This window comes from Scyliorhinus canicula, chromosome 1, assembly GCF_902713615.1.
Source record: "Scyliorhinus canicula chromosome 1, sScyCan1.1, whole genome shotgun sequence".
Taxonomy (NCBI): domain Eukaryota; kingdom Metazoa; phylum Chordata; class Chondrichthyes; order Carcharhiniformes; family Scyliorhinidae; genus Scyliorhinus; species Scyliorhinus canicula.
This window is the reverse complement of record NC_052146.1, coordinates 29,518,646-29,537,937: the sequence shown is the minus strand read 5'-3', so window position 1 is coordinate 29,537,937 and position 19,292 is coordinate 29,518,646. Positions and strand designations below refer to the sequence as shown.

The 19,292-nt window shown below is 48.3% G+C and overlaps 1 protein-coding gene across 3 annotated transcripts in view; it reads right to left on the bottom strand.

The window, feature by feature from the left end:
• The window catches only part of LOC119954419 (clustered mitochondria protein homolog), a 143,746-nt gene that overhangs the window by 17,145 nt on the left and 107,309 nt on the right, over window positions 1-19,292 (bottom strand). For all 3 annotated transcript variants that reach the window (XM_038779657.1, XM_038779817.1, XM_038779744.1), the window contains exons 16-20: window positions 18,951-19,189; window positions 17,625-17,709; window positions 2,490-2,643; window positions 1,829-1,968; window positions 433-513 (exon numbers count right to left, since the gene is read on the bottom strand). In XM_038779657.1, coding sequence (XP_038635585.1) covers window positions 433-513; window positions 1,829-1,968; window positions 2,490-2,643; window positions 17,625-17,709; window positions 18,951-19,189 — 699 coding nt within the window. The remainder of the gene's footprint in view (window positions 1-432; window positions 514-1,828; window positions 1,969-2,489; window positions 2,644-17,624; window positions 17,710-18,950; window positions 19,190-19,292) is intronic.

Sequence of the window (19,292 nt, the reverse complement as noted above, 5' to 3'; positions counted from 1 at the left end):
CTCGGCGTGGCTGGGGGACCCATTGGAGTACCTGGGCTTGGAAAAGATAAAGTTTGCTCTGAGAGGGGCAGATGAAGGGCTCCACCAGAGATGGGGGTTGTTTATTTTTCACTTTGGAGACCTGGTTGCTGCCAAGGGGTTCTCTGTTGTGTTGGCTCAGTTCACCAGAGTGGTGAGCAAGGATGTTAGGGTTTTCAGGGAGAAAATTGCCTGTAGTTCTCATTCCCAATCACTACCTAGTAAAATTGTGCATGTGTGGATGTACGGGATGTTATTAGGACTGAGCTCAGCTGTGATCATATCATAATGGAATAGCTTGCCAAACGGACTGTCTAGATTGACACAAAAAAATGGCACTGTGCCACGGGCACCAGCTCCAGCTAACGAGGGAAAATGGATGGGAAATGCTGGTGGAAAATACATGTCACTCACATATTCATGGATGGTGTTGGGATGGTCAAAGCCAAGGATCCGCTCGCTGATTATTACAGCTTTTTGCTGGGTGCTTATAGCCTGTATAAAAATAGGAAAAATAAAGCATTCATCATAATTGCGAGGGGCAAAGCATTTGGGGAAAATCATCACCATCTAAAAAGAGACTTCAAAATGTGCTGACTCACTGATACTAACTTGTCACCCTGAAACCTGAACCACCTAGTTCCCGACAGACACAATGAATGTTGCTTCTGTACCTGCACGTTGAGGATCAGCTTTGTATTAAATGCAATGGCCCACATCTTGCAAATATTGGCCAGTCAGAGATAGAACCTCCCAGAGGACACGCTACAGGACCCCTTGGTTGTTCCAGTGGAAGGACTCTGCTGGAATTGCCTGGGAAGCAACTTCTGCTGGGCAATTCTCTAGCTCTCCAGGACCTTCTGAAAATGTCTCCAAATGAGTTGAGTCAGAGAATTTGGCAGATTCCAACTCCGTTACCTGGATAGTTACCAAGGAAGTATTAAACTGGAAAAAAAATGTCTTGCTCAGGGTAACTGTACAGCTGAACCTCCAACCCTTCAACTTCCTGTCCCCAACCCTCTTGACTCCCCACGACCCTCCACTCTCTGAATTCCCCCCTCGATCCCCTCCTCATGCCAAAACCCTCCAGCTCCCCGCCCCTGAGCCTCCGGCATTTCTTGTGAAACTATCCAGCTAGCAAGTCAGAATTTTCCAACATCTATAACTCCAACCCAGAGTTTGATACTTTCTCGAAGAATCCCATGTCCATTGGAAGTTGAAATGTACCAGGCAATTCCCGCAGAATCCTTGCAGTTGCCCCCCAAGGTGTTCTGTAGTGCACCCTCCAGCATCCATCCGGTCTCCGACCATACAGAGACCAGAGGATCAGGGCCATCGTCTCTCAATGTTAGAGCCTAATTTCATAAAACTTTTCTTCTCCCCGAACACAAAATGATGAGAGGCCAGCAGAAAGTAATAATGCAATTACAGGGATTTCAATTTACCAATGTGTTAATTCCCTCATTATTTACACGTGTGGAGTGCCTAGACACTTAGCCTACAGTTCAGGTGGCCATATACACACGTATATTGCGGAAATATGTACTATTGCATGCGGCACGTGATTTGCAGGACGAGACAGTAGATAGCGATCGTCACTTGATGCAACCACTTCACAGACAATCAAAGATAAATAATTTCATGGCCAAATTCTCCTCCTGTTAAAAATTCCACTTGGCATCTCCCACCAAGGACCTAGTAAGATCAGGCTAATATTGTAGGGAATAGGAAAGCAATCATATCCTTATGTGTGGAATAGTGTCTTCCCACACAATCCACACAGTCTCCAAAATATCAAACTATCACTCACCTCAGGGATATTATCCATTATGTAATTGACCCGTGCTAGAAGGCTCATACAACCACAGATGTCAGGGTGCAAGGCTCCATACACATTGTTGAATAAGTTTAAAGATTCATTGAGCAACTCAAGACCTTCCTTAAGGTTTCCTGGAAACATAGAAAAAACATTCGCACTAATCAGAGCTGCAAGTGAGAGAAGAGATGAAAGCAGAAAATAAACATGGGGGTAACTATTCCGGCCCCTCTCCCCCAGAGGCGTCTGGTCAGGATGCATTGCAAAATTCAAAGCCGATAGCAACGGAGAAGGAACATGTAGCTTTACCCCTTCCTTAGTGGGTAAGAGTTTTGAGCAGGAGATAGCAATTGTTAACTTTAAACCAGTCACTTTTGCAGGGATGAATCCTACCTACCCACCTTGTCAGTATATTCCCTATTGAGCAGAGTGTCCATTGTCACCAAGTCACAACAAAAACAGAAAAATGCTGGAAAAACCCAGAAGGGAACATCTGTGGAGAGAGAAACTCAGCTCCAAAGAAGAATCCTATTGAATTTGAAAATGTTAACCCTGTTTCTCCTCCACAGATGCTGCCAGACCTGCTGTGTTTTTCCAGCATTTTCCGATTTCATTCCAGAACTCAGGCACTGGCCCCTTGGCACACCACACATACCTTTCTCAATTGTAGCCTGTGCATTCTTATAAACCTGATCGGCATCAGTTGCCTTCACAATGATGTGCTTGAACACGGGGAAGGAGTTGAGAATATCATCCTCTGTGAAGGTGGGCTTGTGGCGACTGTCAAAGTTATATTCCCGCAGAAGAACCTGAGAGAAAATATTCAAGAATACAGTGAACAGGCTGCAACAATTCAGAAGAAGGGCTACTGCAGGCTCCAACAGACTGAACAATCCAGAGTTTGATCCTTCACTTATGCTAGATAACGGATTTCAGCCACGGGAGTTGACTTAACTGCTTTTGTGGTAGAGTGGGATAGAAGTGAAACAAATATTCCTGCCCCTGATCACCACCCTTGCTGGAAAGTACACGTTTGTGAACTTCAGGCGAGGACAGGATCAGAATTAGCCCTGACCAGTCAATGCCACATGAGAATAGTTTGTTCATCCCAGTCAAAATGCACACTAAGAATAGGCAATTGTCTGAAGTGACTGACAATGTGACCTGAAACACCACCAGCACCTTCAATGGAGAAAACTTTGTGGAAAAGCCAAAAATTGCAACTTCAGAAGAGGCCTATAGTATCAATCTGATAAGATTGGTAAAGGTACAGGAACTTGCTTCTCCCTCAAATTGCCATGATTTAAAAAGAATGAGACCTACCTTTTCAGTTGCACCTGCTTACTAGGCTACAGCCAAGTCTTTAATAAATATAATTTTTAAACACCTAAATGGATCTGGCATAAAGAAGCACAGCTGCTCTGATTGGTCTTCAACCAAGCATTAATCGTTCGTATATTCAAGGTGCTCACTGACCGTTCGGCTGAATATCTTACAAACATATGAATTGGGAGTAGCAGTGGGTCCCTCGAGCCTACTCCGCCATTCAATAAGATCATGGCTGATTTGACTGAAACCTCAACCCCATATTCCTGCTGACCCTCGATAACCTTTCACCCCTTGTCTCTTTTTAATCAATAATCTATCGAGCTCAGTCATAAAAATATTCAAAGATTCTGCTTTTGAGGAAGAGAGTTCCAGAGACTCACGACCCTCAAAGAAAACTTTACTCCTCACCTCAATTTTAAATGGGTGACTCTTTATTTTTAAACAGTGACCCCCTAGCTCGAGATTCTCCAACAAGAGGAAACATCAACTCCCCTTCCACGCTGTCAAGACCCCTCAGGATCTTAAAGGTTTTTATCAAGCCGCCTCTTACTTTTCTGAACTCTGGTGGATACAAACCTAACCTCTCCAACCTTTCCTCATAACGTGCCCCGCCCATTTCAATGACATTCCTTGCAGCTCAGACAGAGGCACCTGCAAAACGGGTGTAATAGTGACTCATTTCTACCCCATTGTCTCTTGATTTCTACTGCCAACACCAGTCTACACCAGCAAGCTGAAACCGAAATGCCAGCAACTGAGGGAATCTCGTGGCTGGTAAACATTTGCATTTACCAATATTCACAAAATACATTTTTAAAATAAAGAAAGCGGGCAGAGATCCGAAGCTACAATTTAATATTTTACCCCCATTCCCAATCCTTTTTAAAAAATAAATTTAGAGTACCCACTTAATTTTTGCCAATCAAGGGGCAATTTAACATTTCCAATCCACCTAACCTGCACATCTTTGAGTTATGGGGGCGAACACAGGGAGAATGTGCATTTGGAATGGTAGGTTTGTCCCACCCAGCCCTTTCTTACCCGCAGTTGGGCCTGCTCCCTCAGGTGCGTCTCTTGGAGGAAGACTATGTCGGCCCTCATATTTCTGAGGTGGGTGAGGACTCTGGATCTCTTCACTGGGCCGTAAGTCCCCTTACGTTCCAGGTGACTATCCTGGTGGGGGGGCTTCTGCCCCCTCGCTCCTGTGGGATTAACCACACTTATCTGGTGGACGCGCCCCTGCCCTCCGGGGTTTCCCTTTATTAGGGGGCCGTCCAGGATGGCCGCTGTCGCTGCTCTCTCCATGTGGTCGGGTCCCTGCGCTCCGGGGTTTCCCCTTGTCCCGGGGGCACCCGCCATGGCCGTCCACTGTGTGTCTGCCACGCGGGTAGTCCCCTGCACCCTGAGGTCTCCCTTCGCCCAAAGACCATACTGGGTGGGTGCTTGCAGCGGTTACTTGTTTCGAGCCCTTGGATTGGATTGGATTGGATTGGATTTGTTTATTGTCACGTGTACCGAGGTACAGTGAAAAGTATTTTTCTGCAAACAGCTCAACAGATCATTCAGTACATGGGAAGAAAAGGGAATTGAACAGAATTCAAGAAAATACATGAGAATACATAATAGGGCAACACAATATATACAATGTACTACATAAGCATTGGCATCGGATGAAGCAGACATGGGTGTAGTGTTAATGAGGACAGTCCATAAAAGGGTCATTTAGGAGTCTGGTGACAGTGGGGAAGAAGCTGTTTTTGAGTCTGTTCGTCCGTGTTCTCAGACTTCTGAATCTCCTGCCCGATGGAAGAAGTTGGAAAAGTGAGTAAGCCGGGTGGGAGGGATCCTTGATTATGCTGCCTGCTTTCCCCCAGCAGCGGGAGGTGTAGATGGAATCAATGGATGGGAGGCAGGTTTGTGTGATGGACTGGGCGGTATTCACGACTCTCTGAAGTTCCTTGCGGTCCTGGGCCGAGCAGTTGCCATACCAGGCTGTGATGCAGCCCGATAGGATGCTCTCTATAGTGCATCTGTAAAAGTTGGTAAGGGTTAATGTGGACATGCCAAATTTCCTTAGTTTCCTGAGGAAGTAAAGGCACTGTTGTGCTTTCTTGGTGATAGCGTCGACATGAGTGGACCAGGATAGATTTTTGGTGATGTGCACCCCTATGAATTTGAAACTGCTCACCATCTCTACCTCGGCTCCGTTGATGCTGACAGGGGTGTGTATAGTACTATGCTTCCTGAAGTCGATGACCAGCTCTTTAGTTTTGCTGGCATTAAGGGAGAGATTGTTGTCGTTGCACCACTCCACTAGGTTCTCTATCTCCCTCCTGTATTCAGACTCGTCGTTATTCGAGATCCGGCCCACTATGGTCGTATCGTCAGCAAACTTGTAGATGGAGTTGGAACCAAGTTTTGCCATGCAGTCGTGTGTGTACAGGGAGTAGAGTAGGGGGCTAAGTACGCAGCCTTGCGGGGCACCGGTGTTGAGGACTATTGTGGAGGAGGTGTTGGTGTTGAGTTGGTCAGCGTAAGTTGAAGGTGCACCTGCATCAGTGACCCAAGGAGTTCGACGGAAGTCAAGCACCCGAGACACTACACGTGTAGTGTCTCCCACCCGCCCTCCTCCTCTAACCTAATAATAAGACCCATTGGGGTGAGCAGGTGAGTGCCTTATTACATTATTATTTTTCTTTTTCTTATTTGTTAACCAGAACTAGGTTGAAAAAGACTATAGCAGAGGTATCCAAGTTTGTTTTTTTTTAAACTGAAATTTATACAAAGTAATAAATTAATTAACTAATCAGAGATGGCTGGGCAGGTGATGTGCTGTAGCTGTATGATGTGGGAGCTGGCTGTTCCCCTTGTGAATGGCAATGACCACATCTGCAGCAAGTGTTGGTTGCTGGAAGAACTCCGGCTCAGAGTTGATGATCTGGAATCTGAGCTTCAAACACTGCGGCACATCCGGGAGGGGGAGAGTTACCTGGACACTTTGTTTCAGGAGGCAGTCACACCTGGGAGATTAAGTAATTCACATTCAGTAAGTGATCAGGGATTTCAGAGTGTGACTGTTAGTGAGGCAGGCAGGGGGAACCTGAGTTCAGGAGTGCAGGAGCCTCAGCCCTTGACCTTGTCCAACAGGTATGAGACTCTTGCTCCCTGTATGGATGAGGAAAAGGGCTCTGGACAGGATGAGCCAGCTGACCACGGTACCATGGTGCAGAAGGCCATTCAAGAGGGGGGAGTAAAAAGACAAGTAGTTGTTATAGGGGATTCTATAATTAGGGGGACAGATAGTATCCTATGCAAGCCGGATCGGGAGTCTCGCATGGTGTGTTGCCTGCCCGGTGCCAGGGTGCGGGACATCTCTGACCGGCTTGAAAGGATATTGGAGCGGGAGGGGGAGGATCCAGTTGTTGTGGTCCACGTTGAGACTAACAACATAGGTAAAGCTAGGGTGGAGGACCTGTTCGGGGACTATCAAGCACTAGGAAGAAAATTGAAATACAGGTCCTCAAGGGTCATAATCTCCGGATTACTGCCCGAGCCACGTGCCAATTGGCATAGGGACAAGAAAATTAGGGAAGTAAACACGTGGCTAAGGGATTGGTGTGGGAAAGAGGGATTCCACTTCATGGGACATTGGCATCAGTTTTGGAACCGGGGGGATCTGTACCGTTGGGACGGTCTCCACCTGAACCGATCTGGAACCAGTGTTCTAGCGAAGAGGATAAATAGGGTGGTCAGTAGGACTTTAAACTTCTGAGTTGGGGGGAAGGGAAAGTGAAAGCGACAGGGAGCATGGAGTTAAATGGCAAGATACGCAGGAGGATAACATGTAGGCAGGTGGATTTAAGCTTGAGGCAGACTAGGAATTCAACAAAAAGGAAGGATAACTTTGGACATCTTAGGACTTCCAATATCTGTAATGATAAGAAAGTTAGCATTAAGGCACTTTACCTGAATGCTCGTAGCATTTGTAACAAAGTAGACGAACTAATGGCACAGATCATCGTGAATGATTATGATGTGGTAGGCATCACAGAGACATGGCTGCAGGGGGTTCAGGACTGGCAGTTAAACATCCAAGGATATACAACCTATCGAAAAGACAGGGAGGTGGGCCGAGGGGGTGGGGTTGCCTTGTTAGTTAAGAACAAAATTAAATCTATGGCACTAAACGACATAGGGTCGGATGATGTGGAGTCTGTGTGGGTAGAATTGAGGAACCACAAAGGCAAAAAAACCATAATGGGAGTTATGTACAGACCTCCTAACAGTGGTCAGGACCAAGGGCGCAACATGTACCGGGAAATAGAAAAGGCATGTCAGAAAGGCAAGGTCACGGTGATCATGGGGGACTTCAATATGCAGGTGGATTGGGTAAATAACGTAGCCAGTGGATCCAAAGAAAAGGAATTCATGGAATGCTTACAAGATGGCTTTTTGGAACAGCTTGTCATGGAGCCCACAAGGGAGCAGGCTATTCTGGACCTAGTGCTATGTAATGAACCAGACTTTATAAAAGATCTTAAAGTAAGGGAACACTTAGGAAGCAGTGATCATAATATGGTTGAGTTCAGTCTGCAGTTTGAAAGAGAGAAGGCAAAATCGGATGTAATGGTGCTACAGTTAAATAAAGGTAATTACGAGGGCATGAGAGAGGAACTGGCGAAAATCGACTGGAAGCAGACCCTAGTGGGGAAGACAGCAGAGCAAAAATGGCAGGAGTTTGTATGCATAATTGAGGACACTGTACAGAGGTTCATCCCCAAGAAAAGAAAGATTATCCGGGGAGGGATTAGACAGCCATGGCTGACAAAGGAGGTCAGGAAATGTATCAAAGAAAAAGAGAGATCCTATAAAGTGGCCAAAAGCACTGGGAAATCAGAAGATTGGGAAGGCTACAAAAACAAACAGAGGTTAACAAAGAGACAAATAAGGAAGGAGAGGATCAAATATGAAGGCAGGCTAGCCAGTAATATAAGAAATGATAGTAAAAGTTTCTTTCAATACATAAGAAACAAACGACAGGCCAAAGTAGACATTGGGCCAATTCAAACTGATTCCGGAAGGCTAGTGATGGGAGACGAGGAAATGGCTGGAGAACTTAATAAGTACTTTGCGTCTGTCTTCACAGTGGAAGACATGAGTAATATCCCAAAAATTATAGAGGGTCAGGGGGCTGAGTTGAGTATGGTTGCCATTACAAAAGAGATGGTGCTAAAAAAGCTAAAAGGTCTTAAAATTGACAAATCTCCTGGCCCCGATGGGCTACACCCTAGAATTCTGAGGGAGGTGGCTGAAGAAATAGCGGAAGCGTTGGTTGAGATCTTTCAAAAATCACTGGAGTCAGGGAAAGTCCCGAACGATTGGAAGATCGCTGTTGTAACCCCCTTGTTTAAGAAAGGATCAAGACAAAAGATGGAAAATTATAGGCCAATTAGCCTAACCTCGGTTGTTGGTAAAATTCTAGAATCGATCGTTAAGGATGAGATTTCTAAATTCTTGGAAGAGCAGGGTCAGATTAGAACAAGTCAACATGGATTTAGTAAGGGGAGGTCGTGCCTGACGACAAGTAGGTGTGGAGTGTTTGTCAAATTTGACAAGGTGACAAGTAGGTTAGACCAGGGAAACCCAGTGGATGTGGTCTATCTGGATTTCCAAAAGGCCTTTGATAAGGTGCCACACAGGAGGCTGCTGAGTAAGGTGAGGGCCCATGGTGTTCGAGGTGAGCTACTGGCATGGGTTGAGGATTGGCTGTCTGACAGAAGGCAGAGAGTTGGGATAAAAGGTTCTTTTTCGGAATGGCAGCCGGTGACCAGCGGTGTCCCACAGGGTTCAGTGTTGGGGCCGCAGCTGTTCACCATATATATTAATGATCTGGATGAAGGGACTGGGGGCATTCTAGCGAAGTTTGCCGATGATACAAAGTTAGGTGGTCAGGCAGGTAGTGCTGAGGAAGTGGGGAGGCTGCAGAAGGATCTAGACAGTTTGGGAGAGTGGTGCAGGAAATGGCTGATGCAATTCAACGTGAGAAAATGTGAGGTCTTGCACTTTGGAAAAAAGAATCCAAGCATAGACTACTTTCTAAACGGTGAGAAAATTCATAATGCCAAAGTACAAAGGGATCTGGGAGTGCTAGTCGAGGATTCCCTAAAGGTAAACATGCAGGTTGAATCTGTGATTAAGAAAGCGAATGCAATGTTGTCATTTATCTCAAGAGAGTTGGAATATAAAAGCAGCGATGTGCTACTGAGCCTTTATAAGGCTCTGGTTAGGCCCCATTTGGAGTACTGTGTCCAGTTTTGGGCCCCACATCTCAGGAAGGACATACTGGCACTGGAGCGTGTCCAGCGGAGATTCACACGGATGATCCCTGGAATGGCGGGTCTAACATATGATGAACGGCTGAGGATCCTGGGATTGTATTCATTGGAGTTTAGAAGGTTAAGGGGAGATCTAATAGAAACTTACAAGATAATACATGGCTTAGAAAGGGTGGACGCAAAGAAACTGTTTCCGTTAGGCGAGGAGACGAGGACCCGTGGGCACAGCCTTAGAATTAGAGGGGGTAAATTCAGAACAGAAATGCGGAGACATTTCTTCAGCCAGAGAGTGGTGGGCCTGTGGAATTCATTGCCGCGGAGTGCAGTGGAGGCCAGGACGCTAAATGGCTTCAAGGCAGAGATAGATAAATTCTTGATGTCGCGAGGAATTAAGGGCTACGGGGAGAATGCTGGTAGGTGGAGTTGAAATGCCCATCAGCCATGATTGAATGGTGGACTCGATGGGCCGAATGGCCTTACTTCCACTCCTATGTCTTATGGTCTTATGGTCTTCATTCTTACTGACTGTGGTCTGTTGGTCAGAAAGTCAAGGATCCAGTTGCAGAGTGGAGAGCCAAGTCCTAGGTTTTGGAGCTTTGATATGAGCTTGGCTGGGATTATGGTGTTGAAGGCGGAGCTGTAGTCAATAAATAGAAGTCTGATGTAGGAGTCCTTGTTTTCGAGATGCTCTAGGGATGAGTGTAGGGCCAGGGAAATGGCGTCTGATGTAGACCGGTTGCGACGGTATGCGAATTGAAGTGGGTCAAGGCGTTCCGGGAGTATGGAGGTGATGCGCTTCATGATCAGCCTCTCGAAGCACTTCATTACAACTGACGTCAGGGCCACCGGGCGGTAGTCATTGAGGCACGTTGCCTGGTTCTTCTTTGGTACCGGTATGATGGTGGTCTTCTTGAAGCAGGTGGGGACCTCGGAGTGGAGTAGGGATAGGTTAAAGATGTCTGTGAAAACCTCTGCCAGCTGGTCCGCGCAGGTTCTGAGTGCACGACCAGGGATCCCGTCCGGGCCCATCGCCTTCCGTGGGTTCACTTTCAGGAAGGCCGATCTGACTTCGGAAACTGTGATGGTGGGTAACGGGTGAATTATGGGTTGCTGGGGCACTCGATAGCGGGTTGTTGGTTACCTGCTCAAACCGAGCATAGAATGCATTAAGTTCATCGGGGAGGGGTGCACTGCTGCCAGAGATACTGCTCGGCTTCGCTTTGTAGCCCGTTATGTTGCTTAGTCCTTGCCACAACCGCCGAGAGTCTGTCTGTGACTCTAGCTTAGTTTGATATTCTCTCTTGGCATCTCGGATGGCTTTGCGGAGGTCGTACCTGGATTTCTTGTATAGGACAGGGTCGTCTGCCTTGAACGCCTCAGATCTGTCCTTCAGTAGGGAGTCAATCTCGCGGTTGAGCCATGGTTTCCGGTTGGGGAACGTACGTACTGCTTTCTTTGGCACGCAGTCGTCCACACATTTGCTGATGAAGTCTGTGACGGTGGTGACATACTCATTTAAGTTAGTCGCTGAGTTCTTAAATATGGACCAGTCCACTGTCTCCAAGCAGTCACGTAAGAGCTCTTCTGTCTCCTCAGACCAGCACTGCACAACCTTCTTAGCTGGATTCTCCCGCTTGAGTTTCTGCTTGTAAGCCGGGAGAAGGAGCACAGTCTTATGGTCTGATTTCCCAAAGTGCGGTCGGGGGATGGAACGGTAGGCGCCCTTGATTTTTGAGTAGCAGTGGTCAAGAGTGTTGTCGCCCCGGGTGGTACAGGAGATGTGCTGGTGGAATTTTGGCAGTACACTCTTGAGGTTGGCTTTGTTGAAGTCTCCGGCCACAATGAACAGGGCCTCCGGGTGTTCTGTTTCATAGTTGTTTATGACTGTGTACAGTTCATCCAGCGCCTTCCTCACTTCTGCCTGGGGTGGGATGTAGACCGCTGTGATAATGGCTGAAGTGAACTCACGTGGAAGATAGTATGGGCGGCACTTTACGGTCAAGTATTCCAAGTCTGGGGAGCAGTAGGTCACCAGGGTCACCACATCCAAGCACCAGGAGGAGTTGATGAGGAGGCAAACCCCTCCACCCTTTGCTTTGCCCGAAGATGCCGTGCGGTCCGCCCGGTGAATAGAGAAGCCTTCAGGTTGTATGGCACAGTCCGGTGAGGCGGGGGTGAGCCATGTCTCTGTGAAACAGAGCACACAGCAGTCTCTTACTTCCCTCTGAGAGGTAAGTCTGGCGTTAAGTTCATCCAGCTTGTTTTCAATTGCTTGGACGTTTGCCAGGAGTATGCTGGGGAGAGGGGTCTTGAAACCGCGTTCCTTCAGTCTAACCTCGCTTTCTCGGTCGGCGGCTGCTGCTGGATGATCCTGGGATCCGATGGGAGACGTCAGCCCTTGTGGAAGGTAGGTGGTTGCGTCTGGCAGGGTCCAGGGCGCTGGCGGGGTCCAGGGCACTAGCGAGGTCCAGGGCGCTGTTTACATTTCCGGGGTCGCGTCTGGCAGGGCCCCGGGCGCTGGTTGAGGTAGAGGGGTTGCTCTACCTCAAGTGGTTGTGGCACTTTGTAGCCCTGTTCCTTTTCTAGCCTCTTTTGTCCCTCCTTCCCTGCATCCCCCCCCCCCCCCCCCCCCCCCGGTCTCTCGCTCCCTGTGTGCCCCACCCCTCTCCCCCCCCCCCCCCCCCCCCCGGTCTCTCCCTTTTCCCTCCTCCCCCGTATACCCCTCCTTTGCCCCTCTTTCCCCTATTCCTGTCCCCGTTTGCTCTCCCGACTTTGACGGGTGTTCCCCCCATCCCCTGCCTGGCGCCTTCCCCCCTGTTGGGGGCGCGTTGCAGCCCTGCTTTGTTGCGTGCCCCCGGCGCTAGCTTTCCTGCTAGTACGGTGGCCACACTCTCGGGGGTTATTGTCCCTGCCTGGCCTCTACGGTTTTCTGCCCGCTCTTCCCCCATCCTACCCTGCACCCCTGATGTCGGGTATTTGATTGGGGAATTTGATTGAGGATGTTGATGTGGGGTATTTGATGTTGAGGATGTTGATGTGGGGTATTTGATTGAGGATGTTGATGTGGGGGTATTTGATTGGGGATGTTGATGTGGGGGTATTTGATTGAGGATGTTGATGTGGGGGTATTTGATTGGGGATGTTGATGTGGGTATTTGATTGAGGATGTTGATGTGGAGCATTTGATTGAGGATGTTGATGTGGGGTATTTGATTGGGGATGTTGATGTAGGGTATTTGATTGAGGATGTTGATGTGAGGTATTTGATTGAGGATGTTGATGTGGGGGTATTTGATTGGGGATGTTGATGTGGGTATTTGATTGAGGATGTTGATGTGGGGCATTTGATTGAGGATGTTGATGTGGGGTATTTGATTGAGGACGTTGATGTGGGGTATTTGATTGAGGATGTTGATGTGGGGTATTTGATTGAGGATGTTGATGTGGGGGTATTTGATTGGGGATGTTGATGTGGGTATTTGATTGAGGATGTTGATGTGGGGCATTTGATTGAGGATGTTGATGTGGGGTATTTGATTGGGGATGTTGATGTAGGGTATTTGATTGAGGATGTTGATGTGAGGTATTTGATTGAGGATGTTGATGTGGGGTATTTGATTGAGGATGTTGAAGTGGGGTATTTGATTGGGGATGTTGATGTGGGGTATTTGATGGTGGGTGAGGATATTGATGTGGGGTATTTGATTGAGGATGTTGATGTGGGGTATTTGATGGTGGGTGAGGATGTTGATGTAGGGTATTTGATGGTGGGCGAGGATGTTGATGTGGGGTATTTGATGGTGGGTGAGGATATTGATGTGGGGTATTTGATTGAGGATGTTGATGTGGGGGTATTTGATTGGGGATGTTGATGTGGGGTATTTGATGGTGGGTGAGGATGTTGATGTGGGGTATTTGATGGTGGGTGAGGATATTGATGTGGGGTATTTGATTGAGGATGTTGATGTGGGGGTATTTGATTGGGGATGTTGATGTGGGGTATTTGATGGTGGGTGAGGATGTTGATGTGGGGTATTTGATTGAGGATGTTGATGTGGGGTATTTGATTGAGGATGTTGATGTGGGGTATTTGATTGAGGATGTTGATGTGGGGGTATTTGATTGGGGGTGTTGATGTGGGGTATTTGATTGGGGATGTTGATGTGGGGTATTTGATTGAGGATGTTGATGTAGGGTATTTGATTGGGGACAAAAGGGAAAATGCTGGAAAATCTCAGCAAGTCTGGCAGCATCTGTAGGGAGAGAAAAGAGCTAACGTTTCGAGTCCGATGACTTTCTGCCAACAGGAGTCTAAGTGCCGATGCCGGAGTAAAAACCGGAGTGTTTTACTCCGGCGTCGGCGCCCGTTCTCAGACCCCTATTCTTCCCCCCTCTGTGGTTTATGGGGGCAGGGCCTCAGTGTGGCGTCAGAGACCCGGCGCCTTGGCTCCCACGCATGCGCAGCTGGGCCGGCGCCAACTAGCGCATGCGTGGTTACCTCGCGGAGCGTTCTGGCCCCTCACCATCATGGCGCCGGGGTTCTGGGGCCAGCGGCGGAAGGAAGTAGGCCCGGGCAGGGGGAGAGGCTGGCCCGCCGATCGGTGAGCCCCGATCGCAGGCCAGACCCCATCGGAGGCCCCCCCCCGCGATTCACGTGGCGCACCTGGCGATTCTCCCACCCGGGTGGGGCTGGGGAGAATACCACCCGGGGCCTCACTTCTGGTAGAACGTGCGTTTGGTGCGGCGCCAGCACAGGGAGAATGTGCAAACTCTACACGGACAGTGACCCAGAACCGGCATCAAACCTGGGACCTCGGCGCGTGAGACAGCAGTGCTAATCACTGCGCCATTCTCAATCCTAAACACGAGGTCAGTGGCCTCACCCATCTCTACCCTGATTGACATTTTGCTAGCTTTTTAATTCATTAACACTGCATTTACAGATCGGAATCTTCCCAATCTCCCCTTGAACAGCAGATGGCCTCCTGATATCATTTGGTGCTAAGTGGCTGATTTCAGAGACTGCAAAAAACAAAACACTTGTTCGAAATCTGTGCTGTAAAATTTTATGGACACCATCTCTCAGGGCAAAGCGAAAACATTTGGCTGAAAATAGAACTTAATTACTGGCTGAATCAGCGCTGGGGTAGAGTTTTATTCCATTAGTGAAGCACAGACATGGGTAATTGCAATCGTTGAAAATGTTGATAATACTCATGTGAAGCACCTTTGGATATTTTAGTACGTGAAAGCGCTATGTAAATTGTTGCTGGAATAAAACTGAAACTCTTGGATACCATTGATTTCCAATGAAATCCAGCCATGGGACAAGTTTTGAGAGTCTGAAAATATTTCTAGCTGCCACTATAATTTTAGATTTGTGTAAACAAGTGTAGCTTATACATCAGTATCCAGCTAACCATATAGCTCCATGGGAGGACTTTTTTTCCCTTATCCTGTTATTTTCCCTTTACTTCTCCTACGAAGCTTGTAACTTGTATTCATCAAATGTAAGGAGGCTCACTCTATGCACTATATTTAGGTTTTTAGATGTAGACTTATTGTCACGCGTACCGAGATACAGTGAAAAGTATTGTTCTGCGTACAAAACAGGCAGATGACACCATACATGAAAAACATAGGACAACGATACGTACACAATGTAAATACATAGACATCAGGTAAAGCTTACGGAGTATAGTACTGCAACAGTTGAGAAGATGCATGGAGAGATCAGTTCAGTCCATAAGAAGGTCATTCAGGAGTCTGTTAACAGCGGGGAAGAAGCTGTTTTTGAATCTGTAAGTGTGTGTTCTCAGACTTTTGTACCTCATGCCCGATGGAAAAGGTTGGAAGAGTGAATAACCCGGGTGGGAGGGGGTCTTTGATTCTGCTGCCCACTTTCCCAAGGCAGCAGGAGGTGTAGACAGAGTCAATGGATGGGAGGCGGGTTCACGTGATGGACTGGGCTGTGTTGACGGCTCTCTAGTTTGTAGTCGATGAGGTGATTTAATAACTAGTGCGTCGAGGAATTCACTCCTTCGAAGCTTTCACAAGCAGCAACGGAAGCAGCCTTCCACACCCAAGGGGGGCATTCTCGATGTATGAGCCCAGACAGCGGAGCTTAGTCCTGTCCTCAATCGGTATTTGTACATGGAGACACACACGCATACACACTCACACACTAGGCAGTGAACAGAAGTGGGAATCGATATTTGTACATAGACACACACACACACAATGGGCATAGAAGAGAAGTGGGAACAGATTAATTTTCCCTAATCTCTCCACAAAAAACTGCAGATGAATTAATAGTGTCAGCTGTGGCACAGTTGCCTCTGAGTCAGTCGGTTATGCATTGAATACAGAACTGTAGGCTGGCACTCCAGTGCTGTACTGAGAGATTGCAGCACTGTTGGAGGTGCTGTTTTTTAAAAATGTGATGTTAATCCAATGATTTATCTATCTTCTCCAGTAGGACTAAAAAAATCCCAAGACACTATTTTGAAGATCGGCAAGATATCAGCCACCAGGATAGCCAATATTTATCCCTCAAATCAATAAGATACATCATCACATTGCTGTTTGTGGGGCCTTGTTGCATTCAAATTGGCTGTCTTGAATCCGACTATATTTCCAAAAGCCTCGTTGGCTGCAAAATGATTTGGGATTTCCTGACGTGGTGATCGGTGCTACATGCAAGTCATTTTTTTCTTCAGCGAATACACACTAATCAGAAATCAGGAATTTTCTGATTTTCACTGGAACAATATGGTGCAGTTAAGTTATTCAAAATTGAGCATTAATCAATTTTCTATTTCTTGCAATTTTTACTCAGCAAATTGGATTTGTAAACACATTGGGCGCGATTCTCCCAACGGGAGACTAAGTGCCGACGCCGGAGTGAAAACCGGATGTCGGAGGCCGCTCCTCGCCCCCTATTCTCCCACCCCCAGGGGGCTAGGAGCGGCGCCGCATCAATTTCGCGCGCCGGGCCTTGGCGCCCGCGTCAAAATGGGGCCGTGTAAATGACACGGCCGACGGCACTTAAATGACATCACCCGCACATGTGCAGGTTGGACGCGCCAACCCACGCATGCGCGGTTGTCGTCCGCCCCACGGGCACCCCGCAAGACTTGGGGCGTGATTGTCCGCTCCCCAGGCCGGGTGGGAGAATCACGGAAGGGCCGAGCGGCCTGACGTTCCCGACCTGTTCACGCCAGCGGCAACCACACCTGGTCGCTGCCGGCGTGAACATCGCGTGAAAGGTAAGTTTGGGGCCTGTGGAGGGCGGAGAAGGGATCGAGCACCACGGCCGTGCTCGGTGCTCACCGATTGTCAGGCCAGCATCTCTAAGAGACGTACTCTTTCCCCTCCGCCGCCCCGCAAGATCAAGCCGGCAAGTCTTGCGGGCCAACGGAGGGGAAGACTGCAACCGTGCATGCGCGGGTTGGCGCCGGGAGAATAGGGGGCGAGGAGCGGCCTCCGACGCCGTCATGAAACACTCCAGGTTTCAGGCCGGCGTCGGCCGTTGCGGAGAATTGTGCCCATGGAACATTGATCTTGCGGAGGAAAAAGAGTGCGTCCTTTAGAGATGCCGGCCCGCCGATCGGTGGGCACCAATCGCGGGCCAGACCCCTCCTGAGCACGCCCCTGGTGCTCGATCCTCCCCCCCCCCACAGGCCACACACGCAGCGTTTGCGTGCTGTTCACGCTGGCAGCGACCAGGTGTGGTTGGCGCCGGCGCGAACCGGTCGGAAAAGGCAGGCCATCGGCCCATCCGGGCCGGAGAATCGCCGCTCGACCGTTAGAAATGGCGAGCGGCGATTCTCCGAGCGGCCTGTCGTAAAACTCGGCACGCCGATTTGGGGGGGGTGGGAGAATTGCGTGCGGGTGCCAGGGCGGCGTGCCGGGAATCGCCCGGCACTCCCGCGGTTCTCCCACCTGGCGTGGGTGTCGGAGAACCGCACCCATTAGCTTCACTGCTAGTCACTATGCACCTGTGTCATGAACATACGCAAGCAAAGCACTGGCACAGCTGTGGGAGGATCATGTAAATGGAAGAGACATACAGAATGACAGATCACGTGTGTGCTGCATAGTTACAATGGATAGATTGGCAGTACCTGAATTCCAGCCTTTATACAGAACTCGCGCAGCAGGGACACTTTCTGAAGACCAAACCGCTCCACCGCCTGATCAACCCCATCACTGTAACACACCAATCACACAAACATCAGTGAGAGGAAAGTGGCTGGGCGTTTGCTAACAAGTCTACTCTGTGGCATTTTATTAAATGTCTTTTATATACATCACATCAATGGCATTACCCTCATTAGTTATTTCTTTTTCTAACTTAATGTGACATGGGTGCAGCCAGTAATTTTCTACCCTTGTGAAGGTGATGGTGAGCTTTGAACCGCTGCAGCCCATGTGGTGTAGGTACATCCACAGTGCTATTGGGAAGAGGTCCCAGGAGTTTGACCCAGCAACAATGAAGGAACAATGATATAGTTTCAAATCGGGACAGCGTGTGGTTTGGAGGGGTACCTGCAGATGGTAGTGTTCCCATGCATTTGCTTCCCTTGCCTTTCCAGATGGTAGAGATTGCAGGTTTGGAAGGTGTTGTTGACGGAGCCTTGGTGTGTTGCTACCATCTTGTAGATGGTACAATATCCCGTGCAATTTTAATTGAGCAAAATAAAAGAAAAACACTTGCCTGCACAATTCAACTCAGCATTGCACTGGTGTGGTATGTCGCTGGACTAGTTATCTGCCAGTCTATTCCCGTGTTCCAAGCAATCCCACCCAACTTGCCATGGTCCAAACCAACCCACAACCCGAACCACCAAACTCCAAAATCTGGCACAGTCTCAGTCCCAAGGTTGCCAGTTTTGAGTCACTGCACCTGGCAATTTCCATGGCCAAAATTTCATGATTTGATGATCACTGTTCCCTTAAAACTCCCCAACTGACACCTGATCCACCTCAATTCCCACAGCCACATCCAACAATGCTTCCTTGCTCATTGGGCTGGAAGCATACTGATCACGACAATCTACTGCAATGAATGGTACTACTCCAGGACTTCTCACCCTTCGGAATATCATCCGGGGTTCAACAGATAAGGAGATCCAATATGATCTGGCATCACTGTTCCACCTCAAACTGAGGAATATTCAACATCCCACTCTGAAGTAGGAACCTGCACATGTCCATGCGGTGTAGCTTAGCTTTCCATTTCCGCTTCAGAAAACCTTCAGGACCCATACTGTTCGGTACTCTACACCTCCCACAGTGGAGCAGGAGCAGTCCCACTCCATACATTCTGCGCACGACAATATTGGATACAAGTCACTACAGGAATCCCTTCAACTTTGGCAATGACTGATGCATAAAATGACTGCGAAATTAACACGTTAAAAGGTGCCAAATGTTAGGGGGTTACGTACCAAGCCAGCAAGTAGTCAAAGCTTTCACCAGCCTCACTGTTAATCTGTTTCCATAGCTCAGCAGGGGTCAGGCTGGCCCAGGCTGTGTCGTTCCCAGGAATCCGCATCTTTCGCTTGTTCTTTTTCCTGCGCGATACAAGTTCGTCGAGAAGCAAGTGTGCAACAGGATTGGGGTAGGAGCTCAGCAAGCAGTTCAGAAAGTGACTGATGGCAGATGAGAGTGCTGATATCTCCACACCCTGGAAGAAAATTTAAAATAAGAAACTCTAAGTTATATTAAAATAAATCAGAACCAAAGAACCTGCAAGAGTTATGAAGTGAGATAAATCCCTTATAAAAGCC